Below are 20,460 nucleotides of genomic sequence, written 5' to 3' on the forward strand. Positions count from 1 at the left end.
GTCCTACGTCAACTTTACTTGAATTTTTCTGATTCGATATTTAAATAAAACATCCAGCTGCATTAGATTTTTCTTGAATTTCAACAAATAAAAATACATAAGCATATCATTTCGAATTTGTTATGCAGGTTTTGTTATTCTATGTTTGTCCATCCAGGTTATTATGTAATTCATTAATTTATGGAATTAATACTTCCCAACTCATTGTTTTCGATTCTTTTTGGAACAACAAACCTATCATTTTTTTCTCTCAGGTTAACATATGCAGATCCAGTCATGGTAAAAGCTGAGTATAGATCTGCGTTCATGGTATTTGTTGCTTTAATTGGAAACCGTAAGAAAAGGTCGACTTTAATCACTGGAATGGCTGAAGGCTACGAATTAAGATTATCAAATGATGGAATTGAATTTAGTGACCCAGTCAGCATTTTAATTTATGACGAGGAGTGTTATGACTGCAATGCCTCCTCGATATCATGTGTATTTGTTGTAAGTGATATACAATTTTGATAAATTTTGTTTATGATTTACTATTTTACACGTATGCTGTGTAACTGTTAGTTAGTATAATTATAACTTTTTTTGGGACTTTATTTAAGGTATCAGACTTTTAATAAGTAATTGGAGTTCGTTGCTTATGTTGCTTTTTCTACGTTCTCTGCGACAAATCTCCGATCCCTTCCTGCAGATAAGTTAAATTTAATCATAGGTCAGTTTATTTTAATGCACCTGATGAATTGCATAATTTAAATGTTTTTTTTTAGTACGGATTAACTTTCCCTCGGCATCAGTAATGTAAATTAATATATACGTGTTAAGTGTTTTGTCAGTCTACGATTTGTTACGCAATTATCTTAAATAATCTGTATGAGCAACAACTATGTATACTAAAATATCACCTGAGAATCATCAACTTCATACACATGTCTTATTTTCTGAATTCCTGTCCAAACATTTGACCTTTGTTGAACAGATTTGTAAATACATGTTATGTTCCGGTTTAAAGATTGATGAAAAACTTACTCAGCTAATTGCAAATTCGTTATCCAACGTTTAAACAAGATATTACACAGAAACATCATATGGAACTATTCGCTTGTTAATGGTTATTATAGGCTTCATGTCCAGATTACACGAAAGATGGTATGGCTACAGACAAAACAACTACACCCAAAGATACAACTCCGAAAGGTATTATTGATGATTATAGTCTCATATTTTCTTTTCTTTGAATATAGTTTTCTCAATGACAGTCATATCACATCCCCTTTTTCATATATCAAAAAAGAATTCAAAGAAAAACTTCGGTAAAGATTAAACAATAACTAAGTTCCTCCTCTATCAGCTACCTGAAAAGTAAAGCATCTACCGAGACGAGCAATAGCACAATATGTTAAATTTATATGGTATTGAACATCTTTTGGGAAAGAAGCGTAAAATTTTACAATTTCTCATAAAATCTGTCTCTTAATTTAGTCGCCCCTAATAGTTTACAATCTAAGTGCTTACTTGGTCTAGAAATATTATACCTTGATTATTATGTTTTACTGTCTGACGTTTGAAGTACTAATAATATTACGTCAGACAGTTAGGCATAATGCTCAAGGTAGAAATGTTTTACTTTTCGAGATTTGTAAATATTTTAAACTTTTTTATGCGAGTCCGTTGGTATTTACGTTGCGTTTATTTCCAAAGTGCCACTTTGATAAAACAAAATCAAATATTTTACATTAAATTTTAACAATGTCAGTAGTACCTGGAACGTTTTGTCAATGAGCATTTGCAGATCAACGATTGCTCACTTCATCAGCATTTCGTATAATATATCACAAACATTCACTCCATATTATGAAGCTATTATTGGTTGCTTGTCACGAGATAAAACACCCAACTTTCTTATATTTGTTATTACTAAACAAATCACAAAATTTCAGTTGCCATGGAAAGGTAAGCAGTTTCTGCTCCACATGTGGCACTCGTCGTGTTGCTCATGCTATTATCAAATGTTTCAATCGGGTTTTTGTTTTACATTACACAGTTCAAGTATCGACGTTTATATCATCAATCATGTTGTATTACTTGAAATTGCTAAACAAGCAGTAAGCATGATATTTTTTGAAAAAATAGATGAATAAGTTATTCCTCTTTTCACCGACTTCTGCTTTTAACAGATCTGTTTATGTTGTTTATTGTGACTTTTCTAATTTAAGCTACTGTGAATAAATTCATCATAGATACCAGGTTGAAATTACATATTTCCACGAGACGCGTGTTTCGTCTACAAAAGACTCATCAGTGACGCTTGAATCAAGAGATGTTAAAAAGGCGTAAACATAAAGTACTAAAGGCAAATTCAAACCTTTGGATAAGATCTTACTGAACGAGATTTAAAGATTTACAAACTACTGCTTCCCCTTATTTTTCATAAATGCAGTTTATTTTATAACGATAAACCTTCCATATCATCTTTATCAGATACCTTACATTAACATGCTTCTGTTGTGTGTTTTTTTCGTTTTCAGATGAAGATGAACTGATTTCTTACATAGGACCTATTATCATTGGAGGATCGGTGTTATTGTTAGTTGTGATCTTTTGTGTCATCGTCTTAATAAAGCTGATTTACAGAACATCTAAACCAAAGTAAGAATATTTATGTTGTCTCATAATGACAATGCAATAGATTAAACCGTTAAATGGAACGTGGACTTAAAGAGTTCTATATCTTGAATAAACTTCGTATTTTGTGACCAACCTGCATAGAAATGCTAAAAAAACCAACATCGGTTCTATGTTTAGTTACTCAAGTCATCCGGTTCCCAAACAAAAACTTTATTGTTTACCTATCTTAGTTTATTAAGCCAACTTTCAAAACACCAATAATCTATTGAAAATACAAGCACATGTACTCGGTTTTACGATCTAACTTTTGATATTACTGATCTCAGTTACATGTGAATCGTTCAAAGTTGCCCTGTCTTGACTCTCATTGTGATTGTTATTTAAAAGTTGTACTTAAATAAACAATTGCTTGTATCTATTACTTATTTTATTTATAGAAATGTCTTTTGTAATCAAAAGCCGATCTTTACTCTCTACATGACCTTTATATTGAGTTGTATATCTTGAATAAACTTAGTACTATTTGAACAACATGCAGACAAATGTTAAAAAAACGAGAGAAAACAAACAGGTTCTACGTGTATATAGACATGTCGCATTATTAGCAGAAACAAACCTTTTAAATCTAATTTGTCTTACTTCGATTATACACACTTCATGTTAGGCATTCAGGCTCTGAGAACACTTATGTAACTACAGTTACTTGTGTTTGTACTAACTGAGACTATATTTGCTTGCAGGAACAAGAGGATCACACAATTTGACTCATGGAATATTAACACGAGTGGAACACCCGAAGGCTCGATTGAAACAGAAGTAGACCACATTTCAGAAATATTTCACGAATCAATACGAGACCATCTGTATCGAGTATGACTTTAAATACTGATGGTTAACGTAATTTCATTAATGACTACTTTCAACAATAATATATTTGTAACAATTATTGTATATCAACATATTTATATTTGTTAGTCAAGATTATAACATGCAACTGTTTTATCATCAATACCCACATTAGTAGTTATCATTGTTATTTCTGCATTCGCATACTTGTATTTGAAAACAAAAAACAATTTAGAATATCTATTTCGCCTTGTGTCAATTAGCTTTTCTCATTCATCCTCCATTATGAAACTTAAAATTTCACTTTCTGTGAATGAAAATGACAATTAAAACCATCAAAAAGTGTAAGGGTTAACAGTTTTAATTTAGAGTACAGTTCCTGCAAATAACCTACATGTTACCGCTGTTCACACAGAATAGAGACGTAAAACAGAAAAACGGCATCCCTATCTTTCTTGATTTATTTTTTAGAGTTACTTTCTTGAAATATAAATAAATATTTTAAGCATATAAGGCATTGTAATTTGTTTTTCATTTACTTTTTTTCTTAGTCCTTTTCAACATTTTCAATGGTTTTGAGCTACTACTGCGTTTTGTTTCAATAGTATAAATAAAAGAAATATGTATATATCACAGATGTTTTTTTGTGGTTGACCTTATATTGAATATTGTTTATTCAATTACCATTAAAAAAAGACCATTTGGTAAATTTTAGTTTTAGAATTATTTTCAACGCATAACACGACTCAAGAAATGTTTGTAAAACACGTTTATCAACTATCTAACTGAATGGGGAAGGGAATCTTGGAATGTGTCTAAAAGACAAGAACCCAACCAAAGAACCGAAATCACTTTAAGGTCACCAATGTGTCTTTAACGCAGCGAGACATATCCCGCATCTGCACACAGCAAGCAGATAATAATACGACATGTATCGATTATCAGTGTAAAATATAAATTGCTAGACACAAAAGCTGTGTGTCCAAAAAGGCTACACATTGAGAAACTTTCCGTAATAACGAAATTAATATTAATGAATGTATGTCTATTTCTAAAATCATATTTAAAGGGAAACTTCGCAAAAAAATCAAAAATTGATATTATGTTCATTCTGTATAAAAATGTTCAAATTCATAGATATTAAAGTTTTATTCCGCTAGATAAGCGATCACCATCGATTTTAAATTTAGAGTATCAATTCTCCGAGATCCGCCATCTTGTCTTCTTTCCCGATGAATAAAAACGATATGTCTATAAACCACAAAGAAACAAAACTACAGTAACCGATGTAGTCGTAATTGCGTGTCGATATCTTGTCAATCGTACGGTTGTTTAATACGACTAACTAACTTGATACGGAAAATATTCTTACTTTTTTTAAATTACCATGGTCTGTTGTTTTTAAACTGTTGATATTGGAATTAGGTGAAAAGTCAAAGTTGAAATCATAAATAAGTGTTCCGTGAAAATTGTTTTCGAAAATCTAATTTGTTCATAATTCTTTAAAGTAATAAACTTTTTTCAAATATATTTTGATCTTCCCTTATCTGATCACCAGCATGGCTAAAGGTATTACTTCCAAAGGTATTGTGAGGGGTGTGAGGTGACACGTCCAGGTATTCAAGCGATTTCCTGTCGGGCTTGCAAGTTCATGCATCGTTTCACTTCTGCAGGTATTGATCAGTGTACACGGATGATAACTTATAACTTATAACTTTCCATTTTGAACTATCAGATGTATAATATACAACTCTGTCTTACTTGTCATTACTAAACTCATACGCTTGTTTATAAATAACATTTCTGGTGTAAAGAATATAATTCATAATATATAAATAATACCCAAAAAATAAGATTTGATGAAATTAAAATCTATTTAAATATTTTTTCCAAGGGTGAATTTGGGAAAATGTAATATATAGTCATTGTCAATAGTGAAGGACAGATTGGAACAGACCAGAAATATTGATTTAAAAAAATGTACGCACTTGCCGACGATTCGTTTATACGACTGGATATAAAGTTACGGAACTATAGCGCAATTTAAAATATATACGTGTATACATTGAACATAAGAAAAAAACATATATTTTGAATAAATAGGGGTAAAAGTGTTGTAAATAGACTAGCCAACGTATGCCAACAGTATGTAATCATCGAATGTCGATAGACTACAGTTGTATACCAAAAGAAGAAGAGAACCAATTTGATTTAAATACAGGTCGATGTATAACTTTTGCTTTGGTTCATTGAAGCTGTGGACCTAGGAAAATCACAGATTTATATTTCAATAAGATTGTTCTCAAACAAAGGAAGGAATTCGTCATCACAATTGTTATATATGCCACTGGACGAACACTAATTATCCCCAGGGGATGTGAATATTTTGCTGGGAAACTTTTGAGTATCAAAGTTTCAAATTAATTTCGGGATTTATTTTCTTTCCTGGTATTCAATAACCGAAAAAAGAATAAATTACTTGTTCGCTAAATAGGGATATTCTTGTCAGATAAAAGAATTTTAGTTATATTTAAAAAATAGGGAAATATGACATTAAATTGGTTCTGTCTTTTTTTAAACATCGTTAAAACGATGTGTGTCTAAGGTGAACACCACAAGAACCCTGTAATACTAGTACGAGAGTATAGCATGTAAACATTCCTTCTCAATAATATGGTTGTATTGGAAAACTTTTCATACAGATTGACAACTCATTGTCCGATATGCATGTCATATTTGCCACATGACGCCCATAGTTCTTTCTACCATCATCACCTTATTCCTTGATATTGCTGTAAACATCGATGGTTCACACCCAAACAAAATGGGAGTAATGAACCTTCAGAGCTTCTCCGTGTTATACACTTGTGAAATATATAGACGAAATTTCTGTATTGAAATGAATCTACATCTCACAAACAGGATTTTCAAATAACGATTTTGAGTAATCACCTTACAAACCAATATAAACGTATGGCAAGATATAACCATGAAGGAATTTAGTTTTTGTCAGAACTCATCACTATATCATAAACGTATACGTATATATATGCATACAGTTTCAAATATCAAGAACAAGCGTTCGATGTCGATAGTCTGTTCTCTAACTGTTCAGAGTTAGACATGTCACTTGTTCATTCTTGGAAGCCTTCATATTCCCCGTCTAACGATGGGAACTCTTTCTGATTGTGTTGACTATAAATGCTTGTATGGTAATTCTGTCGTTTATCTGTACAAGCGGTTGCATTTCCTCTCCTTTCCCAACAAACAAACGAACGAAACGCAACTAGTCTGATTTCTCTGGAGCTCATCCTCAATGGCTCTTATACGTCAGGAAACTTACATGTATACTAATAATGATTGTTTCATGAACAACGATGTATGAACGAACTATTATAAATTCGTCAATATCTGTAATGCATGACTAAAGTATAACTTGTATTACAACTACTGTATTACTTATTTGGATTAATGAAGGCTATCATGTTCAACATTGCACAACTATTATCATAGAATTTAAAAAAAAAATCCTCAAAAATCCTCAAAAGATATAATGCCTTAGCTTAGACAAGGATTTGTATACAAATCCTTGGCTTAGATAATTAGTATTCTTTTCACAAAAAGTTCGTGTAAATGATTGTCAAATGAATTTAATTATGTAAGAATAAAATGTTAAAAAGAAACTAAAAAAAAATTATGCATGTTGTATGTTGTATTTTTTTGTCAATTAAAAACTTTAAAATTGCAATAGTTTTATTAGCATTTAAACACAGCCAGATTTGAATACAAGTTAAGAAATTCCGGTAAAGTCAATGATATCAAACAGATGTACAATGGTATATCAAATTGGGTAATATTGCATTTAGTTTTTATTAAAGATTAAAACTACTATTTTTTGCTTCATATTTAAATCTTTACGCCAATTGCCGCTAAGAAAGTAATCAAAAATTGTTTCCTTTTATTTTTATACACTTTCGGAATTACGAATCTGAATTTTATTTTCAATTAATTTACACAATTTAATTATTGTATCTTTATTCTCATCGTGTATTTAATCTTAGTGTATTAACATCATGACAGCATATACTCTAATCCTTTCTATTTATCCTTTCCAAATAACAACATTTATACCTGTGTACGCTTGAACTCACACCTGCGGCTAAATAGCTACAAGGTAAACGAATTGACCTCAAGCCGAGAAATATACAGTGACCTTTACAAAATAATATACACACTCTGCTCACACATTAGTTGCATTGAAATGATTATCAAAACAATAACGGTAAATAGAACTGAAATATTTTCAGTTCAATATCAGTAAAAATGTTCAATAAATATTTTATGAAAAAAATCTCAACAATAATTAATTAAATTTATTCAAAAACATTTACTAGAGATAATTTTATAGGAGTTTAATTCAATCAATACAAAACGGTATATATATATGCATATTCACTTTCGTTCATTCTTATATTGTGGTTTATAACTTCGACCATTCGTCAGCTGTGCGCTTTTAATTACGTATATTGTCGATAAGCTATAAGAGTTAAACAGATTTTATTTTTTCCCATAATTCAATAAATCGGGCTAATACGTCACGACCCACTCGAGAATTCAACCAAAAAAGTTACAAATACTTGATTTTCTCCGTTATTAGAAGGAATATAAATTTAAAACTTTGCAAATGTGTTTTTTATGTTAAGATGAACATAATTAGATGATAAGTAAAAAATCGCGGAATTTCCCTTTAATGCAATTTATAAAAACAAGTAGCTATGGTATGATTGCCAATGAGACAACTATCAACCAAAGTTCAAATGATGTGGATTTTGCCAAATACATGCAACCGTAGTGCCTTCAACAATGAAAAACCCATACCGTTCTGACTTAGTATTACACTTGCCATTACCATAAGAAGGAATGTAGTTTGTTCGAAAATATCAGATTGTCGTTATTGTCCTGACTTTAAATCTGGTATGGATATATCTGTAGCTAAAACTTTCATTAACCTCAGTTTTTTTTACCGATAAGGCATTTAATGTTTCACTGATAGTGTTTGTTAAGTTGTCTTGCTAACTTATACATTATCAGTGAAGGCTTACAGTGGATGTTAGGCCAGTAATATTAACCTGTTTCCATGTTTACCTCCATGTATTTTCAAAGTATGAAATAAATCCTCTTTCTTGCTTGTTATTTGTTTTATTATAGTTTATACAAGAATATGGGAAGATATCGATTCGTTTAAATAAACACTTTGTTATCCTGGCTTGAGCAGGCTGATATGCTATTTTATCGTTACTCCAATTAAATAACGGAGGCACAGTGTTTACAAAAACATAAACCGCGGAACTTCAAATGAATGAGATTAGAAGCGTCTTTTGTTATGGATCTATCACCATCCTTGTGACATCCGCACACTCTCTAAATAGGAATGGGAATATACATTTCAGTCGCCGGTTCTTCCTCATAACAACATATCACCGAATTCCTATATATACGAGTAACATAAAAGTGATGCATGTAGAGCTGAATAAAATAATTTCGGACCACATGAGAAAACCACGGTTTTTAGTTAGATTCGTGTTGCTCAGCCTTTAGTTTTCATTTTAGATTTTTTTTTTTAGAGTGTTGCTTTCTATTTTCGTCGTTCTTCCTTTATTGTCATTGCGTTGTCAGTAAACTCATCATAAATACCAGACATACTTGTTATTATGCTAGAAGTGCGTGTCGTCTTCAAAAGACTGATCAGTGACGCCCCTAAAAAAAAGGTAAAAAGGGCAACCCGAAATTCTGAAAGTTTCTCTGCCAAAAACAACTATGATTATCTGTTCTTGGGATCGAACATTTTTGGTATTTCTTAAAATTTGAAGATTTTTTTATGTGTTATTTATAACATGTGGAGCAGGATCTGCTTACCCTTATGGGGCACCTGAGATCACCCCCCTTCCAATTTTCTATGTTGTGTCTTGTGTACTATTATTTGTCGGTTTGTTTTCTTATTTATTAACAATGGCATTGTCAATTTATTTTCAATCTATGAGGTTTGACTGTCCCTCTGTTATCTTTCGCCCCTCTTTTATGATAATGACAGAATCAGATTTTCTTCAATTTTTTGTTTGAAAACCCTTTTGGCATCGTCTGCCTCTTTTTGATTAATTTTTTATGAGGAACACATCCATGTTGAGGAACTCTATAACAACATTTATGACAAACGCGATGATTTTATTATTCCTATAGTTAACTTTCCATTTCTGTGTAGCAACATCCCAGCGGCACCAGCATATGGAGTATAAGTGTCTCAATTGATACGTTACTCCAGAGCTATCTTAAAGTACGTTGATTTTGTTGAACGAGGAGTACTGCTTTCTCAAAAGTTGCTAAGACAGGGCTATGAATCAATCAAATTAAGGTCATCACTCAAGAAATTTTACGGTCGCCATCATGAGCTGACTGGCCATTACGAAAAAAGTGTGTCAGAAATCATATCTGATATTCTTCCTCAGTCATAATAACCTTCCATGATTACCGAACTGTACAAAGAAATAACACGACGGGTGCCGTTTATGGTACAGAAAATGCTTACCCTACCGGAGCACCGATCTTTTTAATTCAATTTTATGGAAAAACGAGCAAAAATGCATATGATTTGTTTCGGACCACTTGATAGATATAAACCTATGGATTCAGGAAAGGTATCACTGTAATTGATTAAAATTTTCCTTTAGACCAAATTTTGGAGACTTTTGTGACATGTTCACCCCCCTTTTTTGCTATATTTTGTTTCTAAGAAATGCAGATTGTTGCCATGGTTACACCCAAAAGGGATTATACTTCACCCTTATGACCATTAGAAATCAAATCTATGGAAGATTGTCTTTCTATAAGTATATACATGCATAACACACATATAAAGCCTTCTTTGTTAGACAGGAGGGGAAAGAGGGTGTTTAAAAATTATGAGTGTCAATTTTAAGTTTTTTTCCTAACTGTGTATTGTTACCTTAGTGGAGTTCGTGTTGTTTCTTATTAATTTTTTATAATTGTTGATGTAAATGTCCTTTGTTTTTTTTTTAGTCTGTTGTTTACTTCTTGGTTTTGATTGTTATTGTCTCGTCAATGTGTACAAGCGTAACTTATTATTTAAGATATTTATATGTCATAGAATTGAGCAGAAGATATGTTACTGTTGTCATAGTCTTTGATTGAAGTCGTCAATAAGACTGAGTATTAATTTTCAAGGAAAAAGCAGATATATAAAGCAGCAATTTAATTTCGTTTTGTCTCTTTATCACAAGCTCAATGTGATATCTAATAACCGACTTAAATATTGGTCATAGAGTTACAGGATATATTCAATGCATGTATACATAAAATTGAAATAAGAGAACACTAAAAAACTCAGAGAAATGAAAAATCAAACATCAGCAAATATAAATAAAATGAGAAAAAAGTAGTATTTTATTTTCAGGCATTAGGTTGGCATTTGTAAACCCGGGGCAGTTGAAGAGAGGCTTTGGTGAGTCTTTTGTAGACGAAACGCGTGTCTGGCGTAAATACAAAATTAAATCCTGGTATCTACGATGAGTTTGTTTACAATCACTGGGTCGATACCACTGTTGGTGTTTTAATTATCAGAGGGTATCACCAGCCAAGAAGTCAGCACTTCTGTTTTGACAAGAATTATCATTGATATGGTCATATCTATAAATTATCTGTTTACAAAGCTTTTGCATTTTTCAAAACTATGGCTTTTCTACATCAGGAATTGATAACCTTAGCTGTTTTTGGCAAAACTTTTAAGAATTTTGGTCCTCAAAGCTCTTCAACTTGGTACTTTATTTGGATTTTTTAACTTCTTGAATTCGACCGTCACAGATGAGTCATTTGTAGACAAAACGCGCGTCTGGCGTAAATACAAAATTTAATCCTGATATCTATGATGAGTAAATTTACAACCACTGGGACGATGCCACTACTTGTGGAGTTTTAATTCCCCAATTGTATCACCAGCTCCAGAAGTCAGCACTACTGTGCTGACGCTGACAAGAATTATCATTGATATGGGCATATTTATAAATTACCTGTTTACAAATGTTTGATATACTAAGGCTGTTCTACATCAGGAATAGATTACCTTTACCGTATTTTGACAAAACTTTGAGAATTTCGGTCTTCAATACTCTTTAAATTTTGACGTTTTAACTCCTGGGATTCGAGCTTCACTGACAGTCCTTTGTAGACGAAATGCGCCTCTGGCGTATATACAAAATGTTATCCTGGTATCTTTGATGAGTTTGTTTGGAGGGTTTTGATTGGATATATGGAAATAATATATTTTATCATTTATTATTTAACTTCAGTGTGTATACTTATAATTTAAATTTGAAACGCATTGCAGTCGTTTTATTTAAATTAAAGGAAAAGGCCTCAAAAATCATTTTCATACATTATTTGATGAGGACATTAACAATGAATACTATGAAAAAGCTCCGATTAATGACGGACATGCCGCCATTTGACTTTAATTTCTTAAACTTTAAATAATAGTGTACTTAAACCTTGTTTTTATCATTAAAAGTTGTAAAGTTACAAATTGTTAGTATTGTTATCTATGGAGATAAAAAAACATCTGCCTTCTTTAAAATTCAAGTCCAGAATTTTTTAGGAAAACCAGAAATAAACTTTACGAAAATATGTAAGCTAAAGATGTCACAGTAATGTTGATGTAATAATATTTTGAATGTTTCTTATAATCGTGTTAGTTCTTGTTCTCAAAGGTAACGATCAATAAAAATTGAAAGCATACCACAAGGAAGAACAAAAAAATATGTCGTTTCGGTAGAAATAGCAGTTCTCCAATTCTTTCTATTTAGATAATAAATTAAAAAAAAAATGTAAGACGTTTATTGCAATAAGAACAATACTGCTATATACATTTGATTTAAATTACAATATTTGTAAGCAACATAAATGTATAATCATAATGATTTATAATATATATTTACAAATAGTAAGATCACAAAAATACTGATCTTAGAGGAAAATCAATTCGGAAAGTCCATCATCACATGGCAAAATCAAATAACAAAACGCATCAAAAACGAATGGACAAGAACTGTCATATTCCTGACTTGGTACAGGTATTTTCAAATGTAGAAAATGGTGGATTAAACCCGGTTTTATAGCGCTTACCCTCTCACTTTGATGACAGTCTCATCAAATTCCGTTATATTTACATTGATGCGTAAACTAAACAGACACAATGAATAAAATAGTCAAAATATGGGTACATCAGTCATCATCGTATAACAATGTTAAAAGGAACAGAACACAAAAACATCTATCTACAAACCCATTCATTGATTTTTGTGTCTGACGTCAGAAAGTTTTTTATACGTCAAATAAATTTGTCGTAAGACAACAGAATATACATTATAAACACTTTGTATATGAAAACAACCCATATAATATGCGTTAAAACGAAAGTTTCCATTTCCAACTCAATCGAATCAAATTGTAAATAATTGATTGTGTTTGAACTTGTAGTATTACAGATAGTTTGTTAATATTTGAGCATGTATACAAATATCTTGAAAAGTATACATTGTGTATTTGCTGGACAAACCATAATAATATGTAATTCGATGACAAGAAAAATGAATTAATATATTTATAATTCCATATTGCGTAAAGTAGCTTACAGTAACATAAATACGGCATTTACATTAATTAATAAAAGTATCATACATATTGCTTTCATGCTTTTAGGTCAGATGCGGTGGATGCCAGATATAAGCCACATGATATTTATCAGCTCACCGTGTATATCAAGTCTACAGGAACTAAAAGCAATGGACCTGTATATATCTGATATACCACTGTATGACGTCACACGAGAACTGATTCTGCTTAACCAACAAAGAATGGCTGAGATGGAAATAGCGTAATTAGACTTTATATTAGTATTAAAAAGACCTGCTAGAATCAGATGTCTAAACAAAATAATGATGCATAAAAAGTATTCAATGTTCTTATTTTCAAAACATAAATGGTGTAATTTTGTATATTCATGTATTATTATCAGACTGATACCGTTTAAACTATATGTGCTCAACAATTTGTACTCAACAAAAATAATTAATAAAATAAACCACTAGGTACTGTCTTCAAAAGGTAGAAGCATAATCATATATTACTAGAAAATTATAACTAAATTGAGTTTTATAAACCAAATGAATTGCGGCCATAAAGACATGTGTACGACAGATAAGTTATAGTCCATCAAAGTAGGACTCGTAAGAATACATTTAACATTTTTATTCCGATTACGCTTGGAAATAGTCATAATCATAATTCTAAGTATCTGTACCGATGATATTTGAAGATATTTTAAGAATCCTGGGTTTTGATTGGTTGATAGCCAGTGTATTTTCACCAATTTACTGTTATCAAATGAATATCGTAATTTTTGTAACGCCGCCGGGGTATATGCAAAAAGGACATGCCTTTTTTACCCTCTCTGTCGTGGTATTTGCCAAAAATACTCTACCCGACTGTACGCTTGTAACGTCAAGATCATCAATGCGTTTTTGAACATTAACATTCGGAGTAATTAAACAGATATAGCATGTTCTTGAATGGTATTTGCGAAAAATACCAGTCTTGAGAATGAATTTCCCTCGCTTTACGGCTCGCGAAATTTTACATTCTCTCGCCTGGTATTTTTCGCAAATACCCCTCCTTAACATGATATATCTGTTCAAAAACCTACTAACACCTGCCTCGCTTCCAGTTTAATAAGAAACCCATATCGAGTTGTAAACCCGTAATGTGATATTGTGATAACAAATAGAGATAAGGACTTAGACAATGGATTAAAATACGTGATAAATAATTTGAATGTGAAGTTAATTTATGCAATTGCGGAGGACGTTTTCGCTGATAGTCCATATGGGTACTCAATGATTTATAGAATTATTTCTTTTATATATTTTGCGTTTTTTTTTTTTTTTATAATTTGCGATGTTGTATTCCAGTTTAAATATCGCAATTAAAACAAAAAAATTACAAATGCGCAAAAATAATGTAGTATATATGAACATGCTGTTAGCGCACTGTCAAACGGGCATCGAACTCCCTACATTCGCGATACAGTTATGTCAAATAACCATTAAGATGTGATTTATGACTTATTTCAAAAGAAATACGACTCAACTTATTAGAGCTTGAAATAACTGATTAATTATTGAATATTTTACAATACATCTTTATTTTCTGTTATAAACCTCGTCAATGCCTAATAAAACTTCTCATATAAAAAATGACAAGAACATGATTCATCGAAAAGATTTTGGCTAATGTGTCAATGAGTTTTCTTTTGTGTTTACATTATACTTAGCTATATATTTCATTAAAGAAAAAAGCTCGACGAGACAACTGCAGATTTAACAAAAATGTCAAAAGCTCTGGAAATTGAAAAAAATAAGACTGATGAGTTATTACATGAAATGTTGCCAACCAAAGTTGCTACCGAATTATTAGCTGGTAGAACTGTAGACACAGGTACATGTACAATAATTAATTGCATTTCAACACGCTTAACATCCGATACTCTGTTATAAGAGTGATTAAAACAATACCCAACAACACAAGTATTTTTTGGATTGATGAATGAAGAAAAACAAAAATGTAAACTTAAGTCTTGTTTGTGCATCAAACTTCTAAAGTTGAACAGGTAAACTTGCAAAAACGCTGCAGCGGATTTTGAACTCTTGTCAATATTATGCTCAGACAAACACATAAGCAAGACAAACACATTTGATAATGGGATTTGAATGAAAAGAAAGGGGGATTCAAAAGTGGAATATAAAAACATAAGTCGAATAAAAACACACAACATTATTGCAAAAAAACAACTATAGTGAACAAAAATTCAAAACACGATTCACAGCAAAGTTACAAGTGAATGACCTACACATACCATAGGATGCACTTATATGTTCAGGAAGGATCAGCAGTTCCTGCTCTACTAGTGAAACCCAATGATTCAAAGATCTAATAACAATGAATAATAACAAAACGGTTATAATCCTGGTACCTTTGATAACCAATTAAATTAGAAACAATACACAAACAACATGCTATTTAGATCCTTTAAACACAAGAAGTATATAATGCACAATTGATTGATATCAAAACCATGTGTCTGATTAATAACTTATTAGATGATTAGATTGCACATTATTGACAAAACAAAATATAGAAATAAAGAAATATTCAAAAAAGTAGATTGCCAATGAGACAACTAGGCTATTAAGAAAACCAAAACAGTAAACGAACGTCCGTTAATTTGATAGCTAATATCTTAGTTAAACTAATTTTATGTATGTTTTAACTGAAAATATAACGAAGTAATATCATGCAATATAAACAGCACTAGATATCCAACTGATGATACTGTCGTGGTGTCGCAATCCACAGTGGTTTAGACTCAGTAGTACAGTACCATGAGTTCACAAACACCGAAACAAAATAAAAATTTTATGTTCTGTAAGGGCAAATGGTTATATAACACATTTATTTTCAGAAAAATTTGAAAACGTAACTATCTTGTTTAGTGACATCGTGACTTTCACCAATATAGCCTCAGCGTGTACACCGATGGACATTGTTAATCTTCTCAACAATTTGTATCAGAGGTTTGATAACCTAACAACTGTACATAATGTGTATAAGGTAAGGCACAGTACTATGGATTCATTTATTTTCGTTGTTATCAATGCTCTTCAACTTTGTACTTGTTTGGCTTTATAAATATTTTGATATGAGCATCACTGATGAGTCTTATGTAGACGAATCGCGCGTCTGGCGTACTAAATTATAATCCTGGTACTTTTATTTTATTTCGTGGTTTAGTGATTTCTGCATACTAAGCCTATGGAAAATGCATTTTTTGCTGAAATTGTAAATTCGTGGTTTATCTGTACCAAACAAATCCACGAAAATTGAAATCCACGAATTATACTAAATCCACAGTATATCAGAATTAAAAGTCCTTTTTAAAAGTAATACGTATGGTATCAAAAGATGCAAATAACAAAGATGTCTCCAGAGATTTGAAGGCGGCACTTAACAGAAGGTTTGCACTGATCACTTGGCTGTTTTCGCCATTTTTTATCTTACGTTATATATATGATAAAATTATTGTGTAATTTGCTAATTTTTATTTTTACTCAAAAATATTATTTTATGAATACATACGACTAAGAGAGAAACAAACTTATTTCACAGTAACATTTACATATAAAATTGAAGTAAACATGCAGAGCCATATTACACTACTTTTTCGTCAACTTCATAAAAACATTGAAGTAATTGACCTATTTGAAATCCAAACAGGTGGTCGGTATACTGTCATTTCAGAAATTATTGCGATGTTTTTATCATTGCGAAAAATGCGACAGGGTTATAGTCGCAGTCACTGATGAGTCTTTTGTAGACGAAACGCGCGTCTGGCGTATATACAAAATTTAGTCCTGGTATCTATGCTGAGTTTATTATACTTAAAACTGCATTTTAGTCTATTATTACAAAATCGAAATATTGAATGCATGCATAAATTTCTGTTAATTTTTACGTCATTTGGTCTCTGTCAATACTTTCCCATTCCCAATTGTTAGTAGTAAATAAGGACATTCGCTCTATAGATTGAAGCTCTCTATATAATTGCTTAGTCTTATTTTCAGTGAATATCATTGATTAATTTTACACCCGGTTTCGTCTTAAACCCTGTCAATTACTGATATTGCAATTATATTTAAAGGTCGAAACTATAAGAGATGCATATATGGTTGTAAGTGGTGTACCAACCAGAACAAACTCACATGCAGAAAATGTAGCCAATTTTCCCCTGGACATGGTCAACGAAGCCGGCAAAGTACAGTCTCCCGCTACAGGAGAGTCCATTCAGGTATTTCATAATTATAAATTTCATATGTAGGTCAATAATTGATCCAAATTAATCACATGACTTTTCTAATTTTCAGTTTTGTTTTTTGCCTTCTGTTGATTGTTTTCCTCTTAATCTGTTTACACAATAGTAACATCGTGATCTATTGCCGCCCTAACTTACCCAAGATAGGCAAACAATAACAACATTTCCTATGCAATGATTCTATCCGAAAGTAGGACAAAATTAAAATATGAATACAGTATTGATGGAAACGTATTGCCATTTATCAATTTCATTTGTGAAAAAACTTTTAATGAGAAACTAGAATTGCTATAAGTTGCCCCCAAAGCTCGACAACTTTCAGCATTTGATAAATACTTTTCGAAATTAAGATAATAAAAAGGGTAATTGAAGTAGTGCATTTAAAAAATGCATATTCCTTTCTATGCAAATTATTTTTGTCGATGATTTACTTTTCCTTGAAAAATTAAAACGCAAATTTTATGTTTGAATATCCAGTACGAATTCTGCGATAAGACCACTGCTACGCTTAATTAGTTTTAGTACAATGTACAGCTGATGTACCGTAGCTCTTATGTCCTTAAGGTATTTTTGTCAATTTGTCGACCAACGACGGTACTGCAGCTCTCTATGTGGAGAGAAGATTAACAGGAGAATATTATTAACAGAACAAATAAAAAATGCTCTTTACTAAGACATCTCATTTGTAACGAAAGATTTGACCTGATGATATATCAATGTAGTCTTGCCTCCTTAAACAGCGAACATTATGCTCTTTAGTATTTACTAACTGAAAACTGATGTCTGATTACAGTTGAATCCAATATTTGAAGCTGTGGCGACATAAATAGAAATAACTTTTTGATTGTTATATAACCATATTTCTTTGGAAAAGGTATCAGACATGTTTTTGAATAAGATTATTCTCATTCGTTGGAACACTAAAGTTTTTGCGTAAGAAGAATCTTTCATTATGACATATTACTACTAAATTTTAAAAATGAAGTTGATAGTACTGCGCTTAAACACAGATTTCTAGACGGTGGTTATCAATTTAGACAACAGTAGCTTACACATATTTAAATCTTTAAACCTGCCGTATACGCTTTTGGAATTAACTATCATAGAATATGTGAACAGTATTATATTTGAACAGCCGCCGCCGTCGATTGGAAATCTTTTTCAGTGGCAACTTGAAGTTCATTTTAAATAAGGTGCTGTATATTGAGACCTTATCAAACACCCAAATACTTTAAAACAAAGGAAACGTAGATGACGAGTCTTGGTTGTGTCCTTCCTGATTCATTATTTAATATGTTTGCAGATCCGTATCGGATTCCACAGTGGATCAGTTGTTGCAGGTGTTGTAGGGCTGAAGATGCCACGCTATTGCCTGTTCGGAGATACTGTTAACACTTCGTCAAGAATGGAAAGTCATGGTATACCAGCTAGGGTTCATGCGAGTCCACAGTCTGCAAAGTAATTATAGTTCATATATGTATTAAGAGCAAAACGTATTTTATTTATACTTTCATGTTTTTCAGTTTCTAATTGTAGGTGTCCTTTACAGTTTTCAAAAAAGCAAATTGATTTTTAATGCCTACATATCTATCATGCTAAAAGATAATATGATATGGCATTTGTAATATTGCATTTATATCAACCGGAGATATCAATAAAACCCTAAGATGTTTGCTCGAGTGATTATATTGGTTGAGGGTTGATAAAGTGTGCGAATTTAAAAAAGACATATCATATGCACTCTATTATTTACTTCAGGTATATTTATTTATGTGACATTACGTTATACAAATAAGATGTTTGATAAAGCCTTTGCAACAGTGAATGCTATCGATATCATCACGGATGGCTGATACAGCACAATTTCCGTTGACTGTATTACACCTAAAACTTATCTGCATTTAATGACTATTATATGTCTTTTTCAATATCACATCTGTATCATCCCGAGACACCAATAATCCCAGGTGCTATATTCAGATGACAGGAAATACAATGCTGGTACATTTTGTCATACTTTTTTCTTTTTATCTTTTTCAGATTATTAATTGACAAGGGGTATATTTTTAGAGACAGAGGTAAAAATAAGATTAAAGGGAAAGGTTTAATGAGCACCTACATTTTGATCAACAGATTTGGCCAATTATACGAGGAGCCTGACGATGCGTTCTGCAAAATGCCTTTAGCTTAAACAATTGATATGGACATTGAAATTGAAGTTTTACCAGATAAAACCAATGAAGACAAAACCAATGAAGATAAAACCAATGAAGACAAAACCAATGAAGATAAAACCAATGAAGATAAAACCACTGAAATAAAGGAGCGAGCTAAAAGCCAGATTCAAAGTCCAATAATCGACAAACCAGTAGAACGTCCTAAGAGTCGATCAGTCATTGTAACCAGACCAATACCGATATCTAGAAGACACCCACCACTCCCGAAACAAAACAGCTCGACGTGTATGCTGAGCTAATTTCTTGTATCAACTTGAATGCTGATGCATTTGCAACACTGGAACACTAGACAGTTCTAAATTATGTTATTGAATCGATCCACTTAAATTGAAATGACGCCCAAATATGTGTCTCACAAACTCTATATAGGACAGATTTTACGATCATATTTAGACTGTTTAATGTGTTAAGTAAATAAATTCTCAATTTAGTTATTGTACATTTGTATTATAATTATTCATTTGCACGAAATTAAAGAAACTGCATAATAATCTTGATGTGAGTGGTCACTTATAAATCCTGTTTTCTTTTTAGTATGTTCAAAAACGTCTACACATTTAAATCTTATAATACAAGTGTGAAGTAGCATTTGTTTATCCTTCAGGAATAAATGAGATCATTCTGAGTTTATTGGTGGGGTTTGTATTCTTCAGCGTTATCTTTAAGTATATGAGATACTGTAAAACGTTTCTATGATCTTTATTAACAAGGAAAACACATTTTGGTTGAATGAGAGAAACCCTTATTAAAAATATATGAGCA

General features: G+C 31.6%; 2 protein-coding genes across 2 annotated transcripts; both read left to right on the top strand.

Moving 5' to 3' along the window:
- Positions 1–263: 263 nt before the first annotated feature.
- LOC139519255 (uncharacterized) lies at positions 264–4,100 on the top strand. Its single transcript, XM_071311220.1, has 4 exons — positions 264–489; positions 1,116–1,191; positions 2,523–2,643; positions 3,363–4,100. The coding sequence occupies exons 1-4, from the start codon at positions 277–279 to the stop codon at positions 3,496–3,498; spliced, it is 546 nt and encodes a 181-aa protein (XP_071167321.1). The 5' UTR covers positions 264–276; the 3' UTR covers positions 3,499–4,100.
- Positions 4,101–13,241: 9,141 nt separating this feature from the next.
- On the top strand, positions 13,242–20,030 carry LOC139528238 (guanylate cyclase soluble subunit beta-2-like). Its single transcript, XM_071324514.1, has 6 exons — positions 13,242–13,411; positions 14,885–15,030; positions 16,055–16,203; positions 17,291–17,437; positions 18,765–18,919; positions 19,502–20,030. Exons 1-6 carry the CDS (start codon positions 13,242–13,244, stop codon positions 19,650–19,652), a joined length of 918 nt encoding a protein of 305 aa, XP_071180615.1. The 3' UTR covers positions 19,653–20,030.
- The last annotated feature ends 430 nt before the right edge of the window (positions 20,031–20,460 follow it).

The sequence above is a fragment of the Mytilus edulis genome, chromosome 1 (assembly GCF_963676685.1).
Source record: "Mytilus edulis chromosome 1, xbMytEdul2.2, whole genome shotgun sequence".
Classification (NCBI taxonomy): domain Eukaryota; kingdom Metazoa; phylum Mollusca; class Bivalvia; order Mytilida; family Mytilidae; genus Mytilus; species Mytilus edulis.